Source organism: Doryrhamphus excisus, chromosome 1 (genome assembly GCF_030265055.1).
Source record: "Doryrhamphus excisus isolate RoL2022-K1 chromosome 1, RoL_Dexc_1.0, whole genome shotgun sequence".
Lineage (NCBI taxonomy): Eukaryota > Metazoa > Chordata > Actinopteri > Syngnathiformes > Syngnathidae > Doryrhamphus > Doryrhamphus excisus.
The window spans coordinates 27,264,606-27,282,092 of NC_080466.1; the positions used below are offsets into that span (position 1 = coordinate 27,264,606).

Consider the following 17,487-nt stretch of genomic DNA (forward strand, 5'->3'; position numbering starts at 1 on the left):
TCATGGGAAGAAAAAATAATAACGTTCATATGTGAGACATCTGAGACAATGGCGATTCTATGACTGTAAGGTGAAAGCATTCCGACCTTTTGGAAGTATACATCTCTCAGACATTTACATTTACAGGCTGTCTACGCACACGTAATACCGGGCATGGCAAACAAGTCACAAAAGTCAGTGTTACATTTTGCTGCTGTTGTGGTTGATTCGGCACAATTTTAACAGGAAACTCAATCTGACTTGTTGTGAGTTGTTTGCTCAAGATAGCAGAGTTATTCTACTACCACCAAGCTCTACAAGTTATTATCTTTTTTTTTTTCACTGAGAAGGCAGTGCAAACACATATACATAGATATATGTATGCTTCATTATTAAAATACCTGCAAAAATCATCACTGATGCCTCCAGTTGTTCTTTTCCCCTGGTTATCCGTCAAGAGATGGATGGTCAAACGGAGAGGGGGTTTGCTGCTCATCTGGCCTACACAGAGCACCACGTGGGATCCCTTCCCCTCCCACTATCCTCACAGGGGGGTATGTTCATAAACCCTTACAGTTCAGGCATAAACTAGATCTGTATGCTAGCGTCACTTGATTGCAGGAATCGATCTTTGTCCCAGCCAGTATAGGTAACGTTAATGTCTAGGTCACTATTCCCTCGGAACAGTAGTAGTGCATCGTGGGGGACATCGTGGCGGACTTAATCACAACCAGTCTGTGTTGCCAATTTCATAATTAATGCATAACCGCAGGCTTCGAAAATGACTTGTTTGGCCTTATTCAAGTTCAGCAAATAAGACGGTGGGATTGGAGAGCACTCATTTATCCTCAGTGCTTCTGTCACAGAGAAGAATTCAAAGTTGGTAGATTAAGAAAAAAAAAATCCTAATTGAACATTTGGAATTGACAGGAAAGTAAAGAACAATTAAAAAAAATAATGGGTAAGGCATTCAGAAGTGCACATAGTTACACGAATAAAATGTTTCAATAGGGTTCATAGCTTTACTCTTGACGGCAAACACCAAATGCACTTAGTGAGGGAATTCCCTGCTTGCACAAACAAACCTAATGTGTCATATTGCAAATACTGTGTCGCATAAAGCTGTGGAATTGCACTTCAACAGCAACGCAACCATACCAGAATCCTGAAATTAGAAAATACAATTAGGGAGTCGGATTCTCTCAGATCAGTTGGGTTAGCCACCGGTCCTGGACATGATTTGGACTGCAAGTGCTCTTCAGACATTTCATGCAACACAATACGGCAGTATGTCCAATCATCAACGCCGACCTTAACTTTTCATTGGTTCTTTTGTGCAACCAGCATGTATATGTTTGTTGACTTACCTTAAAATGTTAAGTTATGCTGTCAATTATATACGAATGTACAGGCACAGCAGGGCAGAGGGAGGTACGGGTAGTTTATCGGCTTTACAGAAATAAGCTCCATCCTTACCGGCCCCTGACCCCTTTGCCCGTGCCACTCCTCATCCCTCCTAAGACTGACAACACATAGTGTATACTGGACATAGAACACCACAGTTTCACATGCTCAGGGCCTTTTTTTTTCCTTTTAGACATGCCTTGTAATGTCGTGGGGTTGTGTGGTGGTTATGGCGGTTAAGTGTATGCGACCCTCCCGCCCTTTTAGCCTGACTAGCGCTTGGCAACAGCGCAACCTAATGATGCATGGAGTGTGCAAACTGACACGCAAGCAAATTCAGGGCAATGCAAAAGAAAAGAACAAAAAAAACAGCTCGGCATCTCAAGAAATTCAAGGGTTCCCCACTGTACATATGTAGGTATGTCAAGTTTGTGCGCATGTATAAGGATGCATGAGGATATGTGGTCTAGGCCCTCTCTCGCTTAGCGGGTTTATTGTTTTACCTGTTGTGGATCTGAGAGTTGAAGTGACAGTGGAGGATGTCATTGAAGGCAAGCAGTCGTCATCTTGGGAATAACCAGCCTGTATTGCACGGAGGTAACTGTGGCTTCGAGTGCGGAACGAACCCGGCAGGTCCAAGGCCTCCATAGCCTGGGATTCTACTTCACTAAAAACGGACTCGCAAACTGACTCAAACTGGCCATTGATCTCAGTCTCACTCACCTGAGAGACAAAAACAGGAATAGCAGTCCTTAATTTTTCCTCTTCCTTTCTCTTTCTCACTTTGATTCTTCCCCTTTGCACAGCAAATATGAAGGAGCGTTAGCGTAAGGGCATGCCACTGACAATTCCGAACCAACTTAAACTGCAGGAATGTCAAGATCAAATGAAACAGAGCAAAACAGTCAGAAATATGATCACTTTGTATTGCACAACATATTTGATTTAACACAACCCTTTCCTTACAAAAACAATATACATGTATATATAATAAACAATATATTTAAATGTATTAGTCCACTGAACAAATACAGTTAAACTCCGGTTTTCATACACCCAAATTTTCAGTTCACATTTTGCATACATTTTTGATTTAAACCAGAAAATATGCTAACCGGGGCGTACGCTAACCAAGGTTTCACTGTATTTATACTATTGTTCAGTATCATTGATTCAGACTTTTTCCTCACAAATAATGGAGGCCATAGCACCCACCGATTTGTACAAGCATTCTTTTAGATTTTTTGCACAAATGATATTTTCCCGTTCTTACTTGGACTTGTGTCCCAAATGGTTTTACCGTAGCAACCACCAGGGTCCAAAGGAGCTCCAGAACAGACTCGATAGCAACTGATAGCAGCGTATGAAAAGGGAAATACCTGAAAATGTTGATGTGTGGTTAATCATGAAGCTTGGTCTCACAGCCCCTGTGCCTAGCCGCTAATCTTGTCTTGACGCAAGTAACACGCCGCTGTTTTGACATGTTAGCAAGCTAATTCATTGTCAAGCCGTGACGACAAGTGAGTGATTAATCGTGTCTCAGCGGCCTCTTCCAGACATGCAGATTTGCACTCTCTCTGCAACTGTTCACTGCGATTCGTTCACAGATCATCAACGTTAACGATATCAAAAAAAAAAACAAACAAGCAGTTAGGGAGGTAACAGCGAAGTATCAATTTCGGTCAAATAAGCATATGTCAATCTGCAGAACACAACCAACCGCTATGGCTAGCTCAGTGTTTAAATGTACGTCCACAAATAGTTCATATGATACAGGTATTTGCAAATGGCTTCCGCATAACGTGCGTGTCGGCCACTCACCTGGCTGACGCAGCTAGCCTGACTGAGGGTGCTGACAGCGCGCATGTAGCTCTGGTTGCGAGAACGAAAGGGCGGCGGATGATGAAAGGTGGTGGAGGGGGCCAGCGTAACACTCGGGTGGGCTCGCATATCTCTCAAGGTTTGCAAACGGTAGCCCGGGCTGAATAAAAGACAGAAGGTAGGGATGGAGAAGAAGGCACACATGGAGCATCGATTTGGTCTTCAAGTAACCATCTGGAATTGCATAATAATGTTCATATATAGTTTCTATGGCAAGTGTGGACACCATTATCCGGAACCTGAGACCCTGACCACTTAAAATCACAGGTGTAGTTCAGGGACGCACGTTAAAACAGCAGCTAAAAGAATAGAGAAATAATTTATTTCAAAAGCAGCACATTTGTCGGATGCCCCATCTCTATGCAGCTTGTTTCCATCTGCGTGTGTGGGTGGTGCTACATTTTAGAAGCTTTTCGTGGCATATCAGCTGGTAAAAATAGCAAAATATAAAATAACAAATGTATTCAATCGAGCAGATGGTATTTTTCATGGTAATACATCATACTGTTGTGACTTTATGCCTGTTTTTTTATGATGGTTGTATGTCTACATAGCTTTAACAGGACGTCGGTATTAAGCGAGCAGAATGCAGTTCATGTAGCGACATGCTTGGGTTGTACTGTTGATGTTCAGAATTCTGTTGTCAGTGAATGCACCTCGCCATGAGCGTGATTGGAGGATAATGCAGTGCAATGTAGTGAACAATGTCACCTTCCAGCACTTGTTGCAGGTGGTGAGTTCACATACATTAGCACCAAAATGAGGCACCGATATAGCTACTTTGTTTTTCTGTTTTCGGTTACTATGGTACTACTAGTACGCATCCCTAGTACTACGCATACAAAGTCTACAAATTCTAAATTTGAAACACTTATATGCTAGGACTACGTTAAAAAGCCATAGCATTTCAGTATGTGGAATCAAACTATGGAATGGATTGAGTAAGGAAATCAAACAATGCACAACGATGAGCCAATTCAAGAAACAATACAAGCAGTTGATGTTTGCTAAATACAAGGATGAAGAGTCCTGAACATCATGAAGAGTCATGATGTGCTATATATATCATATATATATATATCATATATTATATCATATGGTACCCATTATGTCATTGGATGGTCATATCACCTCCTACTTCAGTATGTGACAAAACATTTAAAAAAATAATAAAATAAATAAATTTAATATTTAATTTAATATAATATATTTAATATAATTTAATATAATACAATTATAATAATATAAAGTTTAAAAAATAAATAAAAAATAACTTAAATGATATTAGGAAAGCAGGAAGTGAACAAATGTAACAGTTACTGATTGTAAAAGTACCAGATGGAGGGGTAGGATTTAATAAGCTTTGCTTCTTCCTACTCCTTTTGGACATGTGGAACTGTGAACTGATTATGAGATGCATTCAATTGTAATCTGATGCATGTTCAAATGAAATGAAACAATTACCATTACCACACACAACCAATTTTAAACTACTAATCAATTGGCAAATACAGGCTTAATTGTTTGATAACATAACATTGCATGAAGTGTAACAGATGAACTAAACCCGACGTACCTTTGTGAGTCGAAATGGGGTCTCTGCATGGCCGACTTGAGGATGAGAGCATCCGGCCTAATTCCTTTTTGCGGGGAGGTTTTGGGGCTGCACTCCGAATCGCCACTATCGTCATCCACCTCTCCCATAGCCTTGACATAGCTACTGCTCCTCATCCGCCGACATGGGATCTCCTCGTCCTTCTCACCGGGGTATCCACCCCATTCGTCTTGAGGTACCTAGCGGGCATGGAATCAGACGCATTTCAGCCTATTTATTACAACACAGCACAGATGTCGTTTCCCTCTGTGAGACTCGTTTGGCAAACTAGCGATATCATTTGCAAGTACAATGCGCCCCAATTAGCCAAATGAGCGCGGAGTCTGTTTCAGGCATAAGTTGCATAAGCTCTTGCTGGTTTAGCTGTAAAGAGAACATTTAACTGATACACGATAGTTTCTCTCTGCACTCCCGTGAGAATTCCATGCAGTCTGCTTGAGTTCCTATCTGTGTTGGCAAGGACATACGTAACTCGAGTGGAATGTGAAAATATTCCAGAAATGAAGCTTTTTGCTTGTCTTTAAATTTATACCGTTTTCATACAGTTATGTACACGTATCAGTATACTGTAGTCTTTTGGCTACTGTGAATCGCCGCGTCGGATCACTGAGTTTTGAAGTGTATTGATTTACACGTTTTGCCACATTTGTGAATAAACTAATTTGTCGTGCTGCGGTTCCGACTTGTCGCTCGGCTGCAATGATGAGCTTCTGATTTAATTTTACAAGAATCAATGATAAATGGCGGCTGCACGGCGGTCGAGTGGTTAGCGCGCAGACCTCACAGCTAGGAGACCACCACCCTCGGCATGTTCTCCTCGTGCGGTTCTCTCCGGGTACTCTGGTTTCCTCCCACATTCCAAAAACATGCTAGGTTAATTGACCACTCCAAATTGTCCATAGGTATGAATGTGAGTGTGCATGGTTGTTTGTCTATATGTGCCCTGTGATTGGCTGGCCACCAGTCCAGGGTGTACCCTGCCTCTTGCACGAAGACAGCCGGGATAGGCTCCTACACCCCCCGTGACGCGGTAGAATACGAATGAATAAATAATAAATGGCCATTATTAATCTGACTTGAGCTGCCATTATTCATTTGTTTACATCTTATTTCATGGCTGAACACAAATAAAGGAAGTCACTTTACTGATGAGACTGGATCACACGCTGTCCTGTTCCAACCCAGGAGTCATCAGTGGTGCACACGGAGCGCTAAGTCCACCGTACAGTGGAATATCTTCAGGCCCAGCAGTGCCCCCACACTGACTCACTTTACCCGGGCCATGCAGCTTGTCTGCCCTTGCACCGAGACAAGTGGCTGATTACCCTTATTTTCAGTCCTGTGACACTTCCTCACTTGACGATGAGCTGAGCTGGGCGGGAAAGTCGGGAACACAGAGGCCGCTGAATGAAAATACAGGCCATTTATCTCTTCTGGGTGTCAGAAAAAGTGGAGCAAAACTAAATACGTTAGTGGTTTTTGCCTTGTGATTATGGGTATAAAATCAAGCTGAATCGCTACCGTTGCTCAAATTACACAAACAGGTTTGGTCGGTGTGGACATTATTTTGCATGTCTCAGCTACTCAATAGACAGCCACCGATGTCCGTGAATCATCCAAGATGGTGGCAAATACCAATGTCTACTACGTGGCAACGCAGGATGTTTTATTATGGGAATTCGCATACAGGGGTGGGCAAATATTTTCACTTGTGGGCTGTATTGAGGAAACAAAATTGTCCGGGGGGCCAGACCATATATTTATATATATTTAACACACACACTATTTTTTTCTTATAATTTTCCTTGAATTTTTTGTCTAATTTTATCTGTAAGTGTTATATACTATCAGCTGTATGTTTTCATGTCCCTTTTTTCAGGAGCACTTTAAACATCACACCACATCAAACTACGTCATTTAATTTGAAAGTTTTGTTGTTGTTGTTGTTATTTTTACTAAATAAGACTTGCAAGTCATGTTGCCAGTTTGTATGTTAAAAGTTGAAATACTTGGAAAGCAACTGGGGGGCCGGATTCAAACACTTGGTGGGCCGCATGTGGCCCCCGGGCCGTAGTTTGCACACCCCTGCCCTAGTGGGTACACATGGCCCACTTTGGGAACTGCAAACTATTCTCATTTGGTGTTCAATTCTATGGGGTATCGAATGTGTGGATGTTAGACTCTACCTGTGAACTTTGACAGCAGTTTCATTGAAACCTAAAAATATGTCAGAACTAATTATAGCGTGTTGCTTTTTCACATCAATCCTACCAGATTCTCATGGGAAGGAGCTAAATGTGGCCAGGTGGCGGCTGTGGGGTGGCGGGGGGGGGTCAGCGCTGACAGCTGACACACAAAGCCTGTTAAACGCCTTTGAGAGAGCTGCTGTATTGACAGTTTTTCAACGGCTGCTACTTTGGAGTATCGGGCTATATGTGCATGCAAATATTGAAAGCGCTTTGCCTTCATAATCACGACCAGGAACAATGAATGGGTTAAGGCAACTGGATTTGTCGATATTTTATACGTAGGAGTCCACGCCATTGGCGTTTGACTGTGTTTTTGCCGATATTTGAGATTGCATTTTTATTTTTTAGGAAAGGACCTGGAACTCGCTACCTGGCTTAGGTACTCGCTTAACTCGCTTAGGTACAGTAGCTTTTTTTTTCTCAGTGCCACCATGACAGTGATTCACTTAGAGCAGGGGTCTCAAACACGCGGCCCGCGGGCCAAATGTGGCCCGCAGGACGCTAGTTTAGGCCCCCGCCTTGATATGAAAGTTTAATGTTAGTGCGGCCCGCGCAAGTTTGTTATGGATGCTGTATGGTATCATGTACCCAGAAAAATTATTACGTTTGATTAATGTTCATGTTAAAGGTTAAATAACTGTTAATAGTTATCCTCCCTATCCGTGTGGAAGTGGTCAGTTTTTGGCTTTTTAAGTTTAAAGGAAATAACTTGGAGGCTACCGTTTAGGTCGCTAGCTCTCTAGTTTGCGAGTTAGCATGTGTCACAAGACCGTACAGTTGCGCAATATGTTGTAAATAAAAAGAGTATAAATGTGACTATAGTCGTGTTTTGTCATGTCTACAGGGCTCTAATAATGCTTTGTTCATTTTAATCTGAAAAAAATAATTTGTCTACCCACCAACTATATGTGGTTTCTTAAGTTTTTATTATTTGGTGTTGTATTATTATTATTATTAGGGCTCGAGCACTGACCAGTGCGAAAGCCCTATTGTAATCGTAATGTTTATTAGGGCTCGAGCACTGACCAGTGCGAAAGCCCTATTGTAATCGTAATGTTTATTAGGGCTCGAGCACTGACCAGTGCGAAAGCCCTATTGTAATCGTAATGTTTATTATTATTATTAGGGCTCGAGCACTGACCAGTGCGAAAGCCCTATTGTAATCGTAATGTTTATTATTAGGGCTCGAGCACTGACCAGTGCGAAAGCCCTATTGTAATCGTAATGTTTATTAGGGCTCGAGCACTGACCAGTGCGAAAGCCCTATTGTAATCGTAATGTTTATTATTAGGGCTCGAGCACTGACCAGTGCGAAAGCCCTATTGTAATCGTTCCGTTTCTTTTTCTTATTAGGGCTCGAGCACTGACCAGTGCGAAAGCCCTATTGTAATCGTAATGTTTATTATTATTATTATTATTATTCTGCCAACCGTCGGCCTTTTTGAGGGCCTCAACATGCCCGAAAACTCACCAAATTTGGCGAGCGCATCAGGTCTGGCGAAAAATTTTATATTTTATGGGTTTCAAATATAATGTTCCAAAATTGGCTCTCTAGCGCCACCTTGAATTTTAAAAAAAATTAGCCCCCGCCACCACTTTCACCGATCGTCACGAAACTTGGTGGAGACGTCTATCGTGACAGGACGGACCAAAAAGTCTCAAGAACCCATATTGGAAAACGAACAGGAAGTCGGCCATTTTGGATGGCGCCGGCCTTTTTCGGGCCAGAAGTTGGGGTCGTATCTCGACGAACTCCTCCTAGGGGGTTTGACCGAATGAGTCAGTTCTTGCATCAACGGACACTAGACGGATGGCCGACGTTAAATTGCGAAGGATTTTGGGATATTCCATACGATGTGGGCGTGGCACGCCCCCAAATTTTGCCCTTTTTCATCTGTCCGGGCCTTGCACGCTGAGCGTAACTGTAGACGTGAATAACTTGGCTCCACGTGGTCATATCTTCTTCATACTTGGTACATGTGATCATGGCCCCGCCCCGAACGTCCCCGTAGGTCACTTCCTGATTCCGTCGCAGCGCCACCTATTGGCGACAGGCTAAAGGCGTGTGATCTACATGAGGCCTTTTCTGGCAGGAGATTCATCAGATGAACACCGAGGTCACAAGGTCACTGCCTGACAGCCTGGTGAAGCCTGTTGATGGACCACGATGCAGGAAAAGCGCACGTGGTGGGCGTGGCCTGGCGGCGAATGCTCAGGCCTCGCCGTTTACAAAGAAAGGGTCATCATTCGCCCGCAGAAGGTCGCATGTGCTTGAAAACTCATAAGGGGGGGCAGATTCCAGTCCTGAGGGCCCTGGTGGGGCCCCCATTTGAAACCAAGCCAAATTGACTCACTAGCGCCACCTACAAGTTTTAAAATAATTATCCCTCGCCTCCCGTTGCACGTATGGGCATGATTTTCGGAGGAGACATCACTCGTGACAGGACGCACACAAAAGTCTCAAGAACCCATGTTCAAAAACCAACAGGAAGTCGGCCATTTTAGGTGGCGGCGGCCATTTGGGGGAGGATGTAGGGGTCGTATCTCGACGAACTCCTCCTAGGGGGTTTGACCGAATGAGTCCGTTGTAGCATCAACGGACACTAGACGGATGGCCCACGTTAAATTGCGAAGGATTTTGGGCTGCTACTTAGGATGTGGGCGTGGCACGCCACCAAACCTTTACTTTAACCTTAACTTTTACCTTATCTGGCCCTGCCTGGTGTCTGGCCTTGCCTTGAAGCAATGTACATCAAAGTCAATACACAGTTTGACTGACAGACTGATGATGTCATTCGATGGACTATGATGTGTGTAAAGCACATTTGGTGGGCGTGGCCACGGCGAATGGTCAGCCTTCGCCATTGACCATCGAAGGCTCATATTTTGCCCGCAGAAGGTCACAGGCTGCTGAAATCTTACACGTAAGGTCAGAATCCAGGCCTGAGCGCCCTGGTGGTGCTCCCATGTGACACCAATCTAAATTGACACACTAGCGCCACCTAGAACTTTCAATTCATTATCCCTCGCCACCCGTGGCACGTATCACTATGATTTTCGGTGGAGACGTCTATCATGACGGGACGCACCTAACGCTCCAGAACCCATGTTCAAAACACAGCGCCACCAACTGGTGGAAATGTATATCTGCCGTAACTTCTTGATTCATGGTCAGATTGTCTTGAAATTTTTTTTTGGTTTGTTGGGTCAATCTCTGGTCTGTTATACTGTGTGTACATAGACTGTATAGCGCCACCAACTGGTGGAAATGTACATCAGCTGTAACTTCCTTCCACATGGTCGGATCGGCCCCAAATTTTTTCTGGTGGTTTGGGGTACCCTCTGGTCTATGACTGTGTGTGTACATAGACTGTATAGCGCCACCAACTGGCGAAAATGTATATCTGCCGTAACTTCCTTCCACATGGTCGGATCGGTCCCAAATTTTTTCTGATGGTTTGGGGTACCCTCTGGTCTATGACTGTGTGTGTACATACACTCTATAGCGCCACCAACTGGCGGAAATGTATATAGCCATAGCTTCCTTCCACATGGTCGGATCGTCTCTAAATTTTTTTTGGTCGGTCGGGTCACCCACCACTCTTTGAATCTGCGTGTCCATAGACTCTATAGCGCCACCAACTGGTGGAAATGTATATCTGCCGTAACTTCCTTCCACATGGTCGGATCTGCCCAAATTTTTTTCTGGTGGTTCGGGGTACCCTCTGGTCTATGACAGTGTGTGTAACTCCCTTACCGCTTATCCGATCGCTGCGGTTTTTCGTACGGCGCGTCCGCACGCCCGTCCGGTCACGCGCGCGTCCCCGACCCGCGCGTACCCCGCGACCCGACGGATGGCCCACGTTAAATTGCGAAGGATTTTGGGCTGCTACTTAGGATGTGGGCGTGGCACGCCACCAAACTCTTACTTTAACCTTAACTTTTACCTTATCTGGCCCTGCCTGGTGTCTGGCCTTGCCTTGAAGCAATGTACATCAAAGTCAATACACAGTTTGACTGACAGACTGATGATGTCAGTCGATGGACTGTGATGTGTGTAAAGCACATGTGGTGGGCGTGGCCACGGCGAATGGTCAGCCTTCGCCATTGACCATCGAAGGCTCATATTTTGCCCGCAGAAGGTCACAGGCTGCTGAAATCTTACACGTAAGGTCAGAATCCAGGCCTGAGCGCCCTGGTGGTGCTCCCATGTGACACCAATCTAAATTGACACACTAGCGCCACCTAGAAGTTTCAATTCATTATCCCTCGCCACCCGTGGCACGTATCACTATGATTTTCGGTGGAGACGTCTATCATGACAGGACGCACCTAACGCTCCAGAACCCATGTTCAAAACACAGCGCCACCAACTGGTGGAAATGTATATCTGCCTTAACTTCCTTCCACATGGTCGGATCGTCTCCAGATTTTTTTGGGTGGGTTCGGTCACCCTCCAGTCTGTGACTGTGTGTGTATATAGACTCAATAGCGCCACAACTGGTGGAAATGTATATCAGCTGTAACTTCCTTCCACATGGTCGGATCTGCCCCAAATTTTTTCTGGTGGTTTGGGGTACCCTCCGGTCTATGACTGTGTGTGTACATAGACTCTATAGCGCCACCAACTGGTGAAAATGTATATCTGCCGTTACTTCCTCCCACTTGGTCCGATCTGCCCAAATTTTTTTCTGGTGGTTTGGGGTACCCTCTGGTCCATGACTGTGTGTGTACATACACTATAGCGCCACCAACTGGTGGAAATGTATAACAGCTGTAACTTCCTTCCACATGGTCGGATCAGTCCCAAATTTTTTCTGGTGGTTCGGGGTACCCTCTGGTCTATGACTTTGTGTATACATAGACTCTATAGCGCCACCAACTGGTGGAAATGTATATAGCTGTAACTTCCTTCCACATGGTCTGATCGTCTCTAAATTTTTTTTGGTCAGTCGGGTCACCCTTCACTCTTTGAATCTGCGTGTCCATAGACTCTATAGCGCCACCAACTGGTGGAAATGTATATCTGCCGTAACTTCCTCCCACATGGTTGGATCTGCCCGAATTTTTTTCCGGTGGTTCGGGGTACCCTCTGGTCTATGGCAGTGTGTGTACATACGCTATAGCGCCACCAACTGGTAGAAATGTATATCAGCTGTAACTTCCACATGGTCGTATCGGCCCCAAATTTTTTCTGGTGGTTTGGGGTACCCTCTGGTCTATGACTGTGTGTGTACATAGACTCTATAGCGCCACCAACTGGTGGAAATGTATATCTGCCGTAACTTCCTCCCACATGGTCGGATCTGCCCGAATTTTTTCCCGGTGGTTCGGGGTACCCTCTGGTCTATGACAGTGTGTGTACATACGCTATAGCGCCACCAACTGGTGGAAATGTATATTTGCCGTAACTTCCTTCCGCACGGTCGGATCGGCACCTAATTTTTTCTGGTGGTTCGGGGTACCCTCCGGTCCGTTACCGTGTGGGCGCATAGACTGTATAGCGCCACCCACAGGCGGAAACGTATATCCGCCGCAAGTACCTACCGCACGGTCCGATCGTCGCTAATTTTTTTATGGCTGTTCGGGGCGTCGGACGGGACGTGACCGCGCACCCGCCTCGCCGCCGGCGTCGCCCCCTCCTGGCGGAAAATTGCAAGTGCCATAACTCCCTTACCGCTTATCCCATCGCCGCGGTTTTTCGTACGGCGCGTCCGCGCGCCGGTACGGACACGCGCCCGCCCCGGACCCGCGCGTACCCCCGACCGCGTCGGGGTGCTCGAGCCCGCTCATCACTGCTTGCAGTTTTAATTATTATTATTATTATTCTTCCGCGCCTTTGAGCGCCATTTTGAGGGCCTTAACATGCCCGAAAACTCACCAAATTTGGCGAGCGCATCAGGTCTGGCGAAAAATTTGATATTTTATGGGTTTCAAATATAATGTTCCAAAATTGGCTCTCTAGCGCCACCTTGAATTTAAAAAAAAATTAGCCCCCGCTACCACTTTCACCGATCGTCACGAAACTTGGTGGAGACGTCTATCGTGACAGGACGGACCAAAAAGTCTCAAGAACCCATATTGCAAAACGAACAGGAAGTCGGCCATTTTGGATGGCGCCGGCCTTTTTCGGGCCAGAAGTTGGGGTCGTATCTCGACGAACTCCTCCTAGGGGGTTTGACCGAATGAGTCCGTTGTTGCATCAACGGACACTAGACGGATGGCCGACGTTAAATTGCGAAGGATTTTGGAATATTCCATACGATGTGGGCGTGGCACGCCCCCAAATTTTGCCCTTTTTCATCTGTCCGGGCCTTGCATGCTGAGCGTAACTGTAGACGTGAATAACTTGGCACCACGTGGTCAGATCTTCATCATACTTGGTACATGTGATCATGGCCCCGCCCCGAAGGTCCCCGTAGGTCACTTCCTGATTTCGTCGCAGCGCCACCTATTGGCGACAGGCTAAAGGCGTGTCATCTACATGAGGCCTTTTCTGGCAGGAGATTCATCAGATGAACACCGAGGTCACAAGGTCACTGCCTGACAGCCTGGTGAAGCCTGTTGATGGACCATGATGCAGGAAAAGCGCACGTGGTGGGCGTGGCCTGGCGGCGAATGCTCAGGCCTCGCCGTTTACAAAGAAAGGGTCATCATTCGCCCGCAGAAGGTCGCATGTGCTTGAAAACTCATAAGGGGGGGCAGATTCCAGGCCTGAGGGCCCTGGTGGGGCCTCCATTTGAAACCAAGCCAAATTGACTCACTAGCGCCACCTACAAGTTTTAAAATAATTATCCCTCGCCTCCCGTTGCACGTATGGGCATGATTTTCGGAGGAGACATCACTCGTGACAGGACGCACAAAAAAGTCTCAAGAACCCACGTTCAAAAACCAACAGGAAGTCGGCCATTTTAGGTGGCGGCGGCCATTTGGGGGAGGATGTAGGAGTCGTATCTCGACGAACTCCTCCTAGGGGGTTTGACCGAATGAGTGCGTTGTAGCATCAACGGACACTAGACGGATGGCCCACGTTAAATTGCGAAGGATTTTGGGCTGCTACTTAGGATGTGGGCGTGGCACGCCACCAAACCTTTGCTTTAACCTTAACTTTTACCTTATCTGGCCCTTCCTGGTGTCTGGCCTTGCCTTGAAGCAATGTACATCAAAGTCAATACACAGTTTGACTGACAGACTGATGATGTCAGTCGATGGACTGTGATGTGTGTAAAGCACATGTGGTGGGCGTGGCCACGGCGAATGGTCAGCCTTCGCCATTGACCATCGAAGGCTCATATTTTGCCCGCAGAAGGTCACAGGCTGCTGAAATCCTACACGTAAGGTCAGAATCCAGGCCTGAGCGCCCTGGTGGTGCTCCCATGTGACACCAATCTAAATTGACACACTAGCGCCACCTAGAAGTTTCAATTCATTATCCCTCGCCACCCGTGGCACGTATCACTATGATTTTCGGTGGAGACGTCTATCATGACAGGACGCACCTAACGCTGCAGAACCCATGTTCAAAACACAGCGCCACCAACTGGTGGAAATGTATATCTGCTGTAACTTCCTCATACATGGTCGGATCGTCTCCAATTTTTTTTGGGTGGGTTCGGTCACCCTCCAGTCTGTGACTGTGTGTGTATATAGACTCTATAGCGCCACCAACTGGTGGAAATGTATATCTGCCGTAACTTCCTGATTCATGGTCAGATTGTCTTGAAATTTTTTTTGGTGTGTCGGGTCAATCTCTGGTCTGTTATACTGTGTGTACATAGACTGTATAGCGCCACCAACTGGTGGAAATGTATATCACCTGTAACTTCCTTCCACATGGTCGGATCGTCTCCAAATTTTTTTGGGTGGGTTCGGTCACCCTCCAGTCTGTGACTGTGTGTGTATATAGATTCTATAGCGCCACCAACTGGTGGAAATGTATATCTGCCGTAACTTCCTGATTCATGGTCAGATTGTCTTGAAATTTTTTTTGGTGTGTTGGGTCAATCTCTGGTCTGTTATACTGTGTGTACATAGACTCTATAGCGCCACAACTGGTGGAAATGTATATCAGCTGTAACTTCCTTCCACATGGTCGCATCGGCCCCAAATTTTTTCTGGTGGTTCGGGGTACCCTCTGGTCTATGACTGTGTGTGTACATAGACTGTATAGCGCCACCAACTGGTGGAAATGTATATCTGCCGTAACTTTCTCCCACATGGTCGGATCTCCCCGAATTTTTTTCTGGTGGTTCGGGGTACCCTCTGGTCTATGACAGTGTGTGTAAATACACTATAGCGCCTCCAACTGGTGGAAATGTATAACAGCTGTAACTTCCTTCCACATGGTCGGATCAGTCCCAAATTTTTTCTGGTGGTTCGGGGTACCCTCTGGTCTATGACTGTGTGTATACATAGACTCTATAGCGCCACCAACTGGTGGAAATGTATATCAGCTGTAACTTCCTTCCACATAGTCGCATCGGCCCCAAATTTTTTCTGGTGGTTTGGGGTACCCTCTGGTCTATGACTGTGTGTGTACATAGACTGTATAGCGCCACCAACTGGTGGAAATGTATATCTGCCGTAACTTTCTCCCACATGGTCGGATCTGCCCGAATTTTTTTCTGGTGGTTCGGGGTACCCTCTGGTCTATGACAGTGTGTGTACATACACTATAGCGCCTCCAACTGGTGGAAATGTATAACAGCTGTAACTTCCTTCCACATGGTCGGATCAGTCCCAAATTTTTTCTGGTGGTTCGGGGTACCCTCTGGTCTATGACTGTGTGTATACATAGACTCTATAGCGCCACCAACTGGTGGAAATGTATATAGCCGTAACTTCCTTCCACATGGTTGGATCGTCTCTAAATTTTTTTTTGGTCGGTCGGGTCACCCTCCACTCTTTGAATCTGCGTGTCCATAGACTCTATAGCGCCACCAACTGGTGAAAATGTATATCCGCCGTAACTTCCTCCCACATGGTCGGATCTGCCCGAATTTTTTTCTGGCGGTTCGGGGTACCCTCTGGTCTATGACAGTGTGTGTACATACGCTATAGCGCCACCAACTGGTGGAAATGTATATCAGCCGTAACTTCCTTCCGCACGGTCGGATCCGCACCCAATTTTTTCTGGCGGTTCGGGGTACCCTCCGGTCCGTTACCGTGTGGGCGCATAGACTGTATAGCGCCACCCACAGGCGGAAACGTATATCCGCCGCAAGTACCTACCGCACGGTCCGATGGTCGCAAATTTTTTTATGGCGGTTCGGGGCGCCGGACGGGACGTGACCGCGCACCCGCCTCGCCGCCGGCGTCGCCCCCTCCTGGCGGAAAATTGCAAGTGCCGTAACTCCCTTACCGCTTATCCCATCGCCGCGGTTTTTCTTCCGGCGCGTCCGTGCGCCCGTCCGAACACGCGCGCGCCCCCGACCCGCGCGTACCCCCGACCGCGTCGGGGTGCTCGAGCCCGCTCATCACTGCTTGCAGTTTTAATTAGGGCTCGAGCACTGACCAGTGCGAAAGCCCTATTGTAATCGTTCCGTTTCTTTTTCTTATTATTATTATTCTTCTCCGCCTTTGAGCGCCATTTTGAGGGCCTGAACATGCCCGAAAACTCACCAAATTTGCCGAGCGCATCAAGTCTGGCGAAAAATTTGATATTTTATGGGTTTCAAATATAATGTTCCAAAATTGGCTCTCTAGCGCCACCTTGACATTTAAAAAAAATTGGCCCCCGCCACCAGTTTCACCGATCGTCACGAAACTTGGTGGACACGTCTATCGTGACAGGATGGACCAAAAAGTCTCAAGAACCCATATTGGAAAACGAACAGGAAGTCGGCCATTTTGGATGGCGGCGGCCTTTTTCGGGCCAGAAGTTGGGGTCGTAACTCGACGAACTCCTCCTAGGGGGTTTGACCGAATGAGTCCGTTGTTGCATCAACAGACACTAGACGGATGGCCGACGTTAAATTGCGAAGGATTTTGGGATATTCCGTACGATGTGGGCGTGGCACGCCCCCAAATTTTGCCCTTTTTCATCTGCCCGGGCCTTGCACGCTGAGCGTAACTGTAGACGTGAATAACTTGGCTCCACATTGTCAGATCTTCATCATACTTGGTACATGTGATCATGGCCCCGCCCCGAAGGTCCCCGTAGGTCACTTCCTGATTTCGTCGCAGCGCCACCTATTGGCGACAGGCTAAAGGCGTGTCATCTACATGAGGCTTTTTCTGGCAGGAGATTCATCAGATGAACACCGAGGTCACAAGGTCACTGCCTGACAGCCTGGTGAAGCCTGTTGATGGACCATGATGCAGGAAAAGCGCACGTGGTGGGCGTGGCCTGGCGGCGAA

At 46.4% G+C, this 17,487-nt stretch overlaps 2 protein-coding genes across 9 annotated transcripts in view; one reads left to right on the forward strand and one right to left on the reverse strand.

Annotated features, from left to right (window-relative positions):
* The window catches only part of LOC131099206 (disks large-associated protein 2), a 118,574-nt gene that overhangs the window by 21,423 nt on the left and 79,664 nt on the right, over positions 1-17,487 (reverse strand). For 5 of the 6 annotated variants that reach the window (XM_058046037.1, XM_058046028.1, XM_058046054.1 and 2 more), the window contains 3 exons: positions 4,841-5,058; positions 3,205-3,364; positions 1,887-2,106 (listed from right to left, as the gene is read on the reverse strand). In XM_058046037.1, coding sequence (XP_057902020.1) covers positions 1,887-2,106; positions 3,205-3,364; positions 4,841-5,058 — 598 coding nt within the window. Of the gene's footprint in view, positions 1-1,886; positions 2,180-3,204; positions 3,365-4,840; positions 5,059-17,487 lie in introns of all 6 variants that reach the window. The other variant, XM_058046063.1, reaches the window with a different exon arrangement.
* The window catches only part of LOC131100440 (receptor-type tyrosine-protein phosphatase kappa), a 71,256-nt gene that overhangs the window by 9,483 nt on the left and 44,286 nt on the right, over positions 1-17,487 (forward strand). The window lies entirely within an intron of this gene.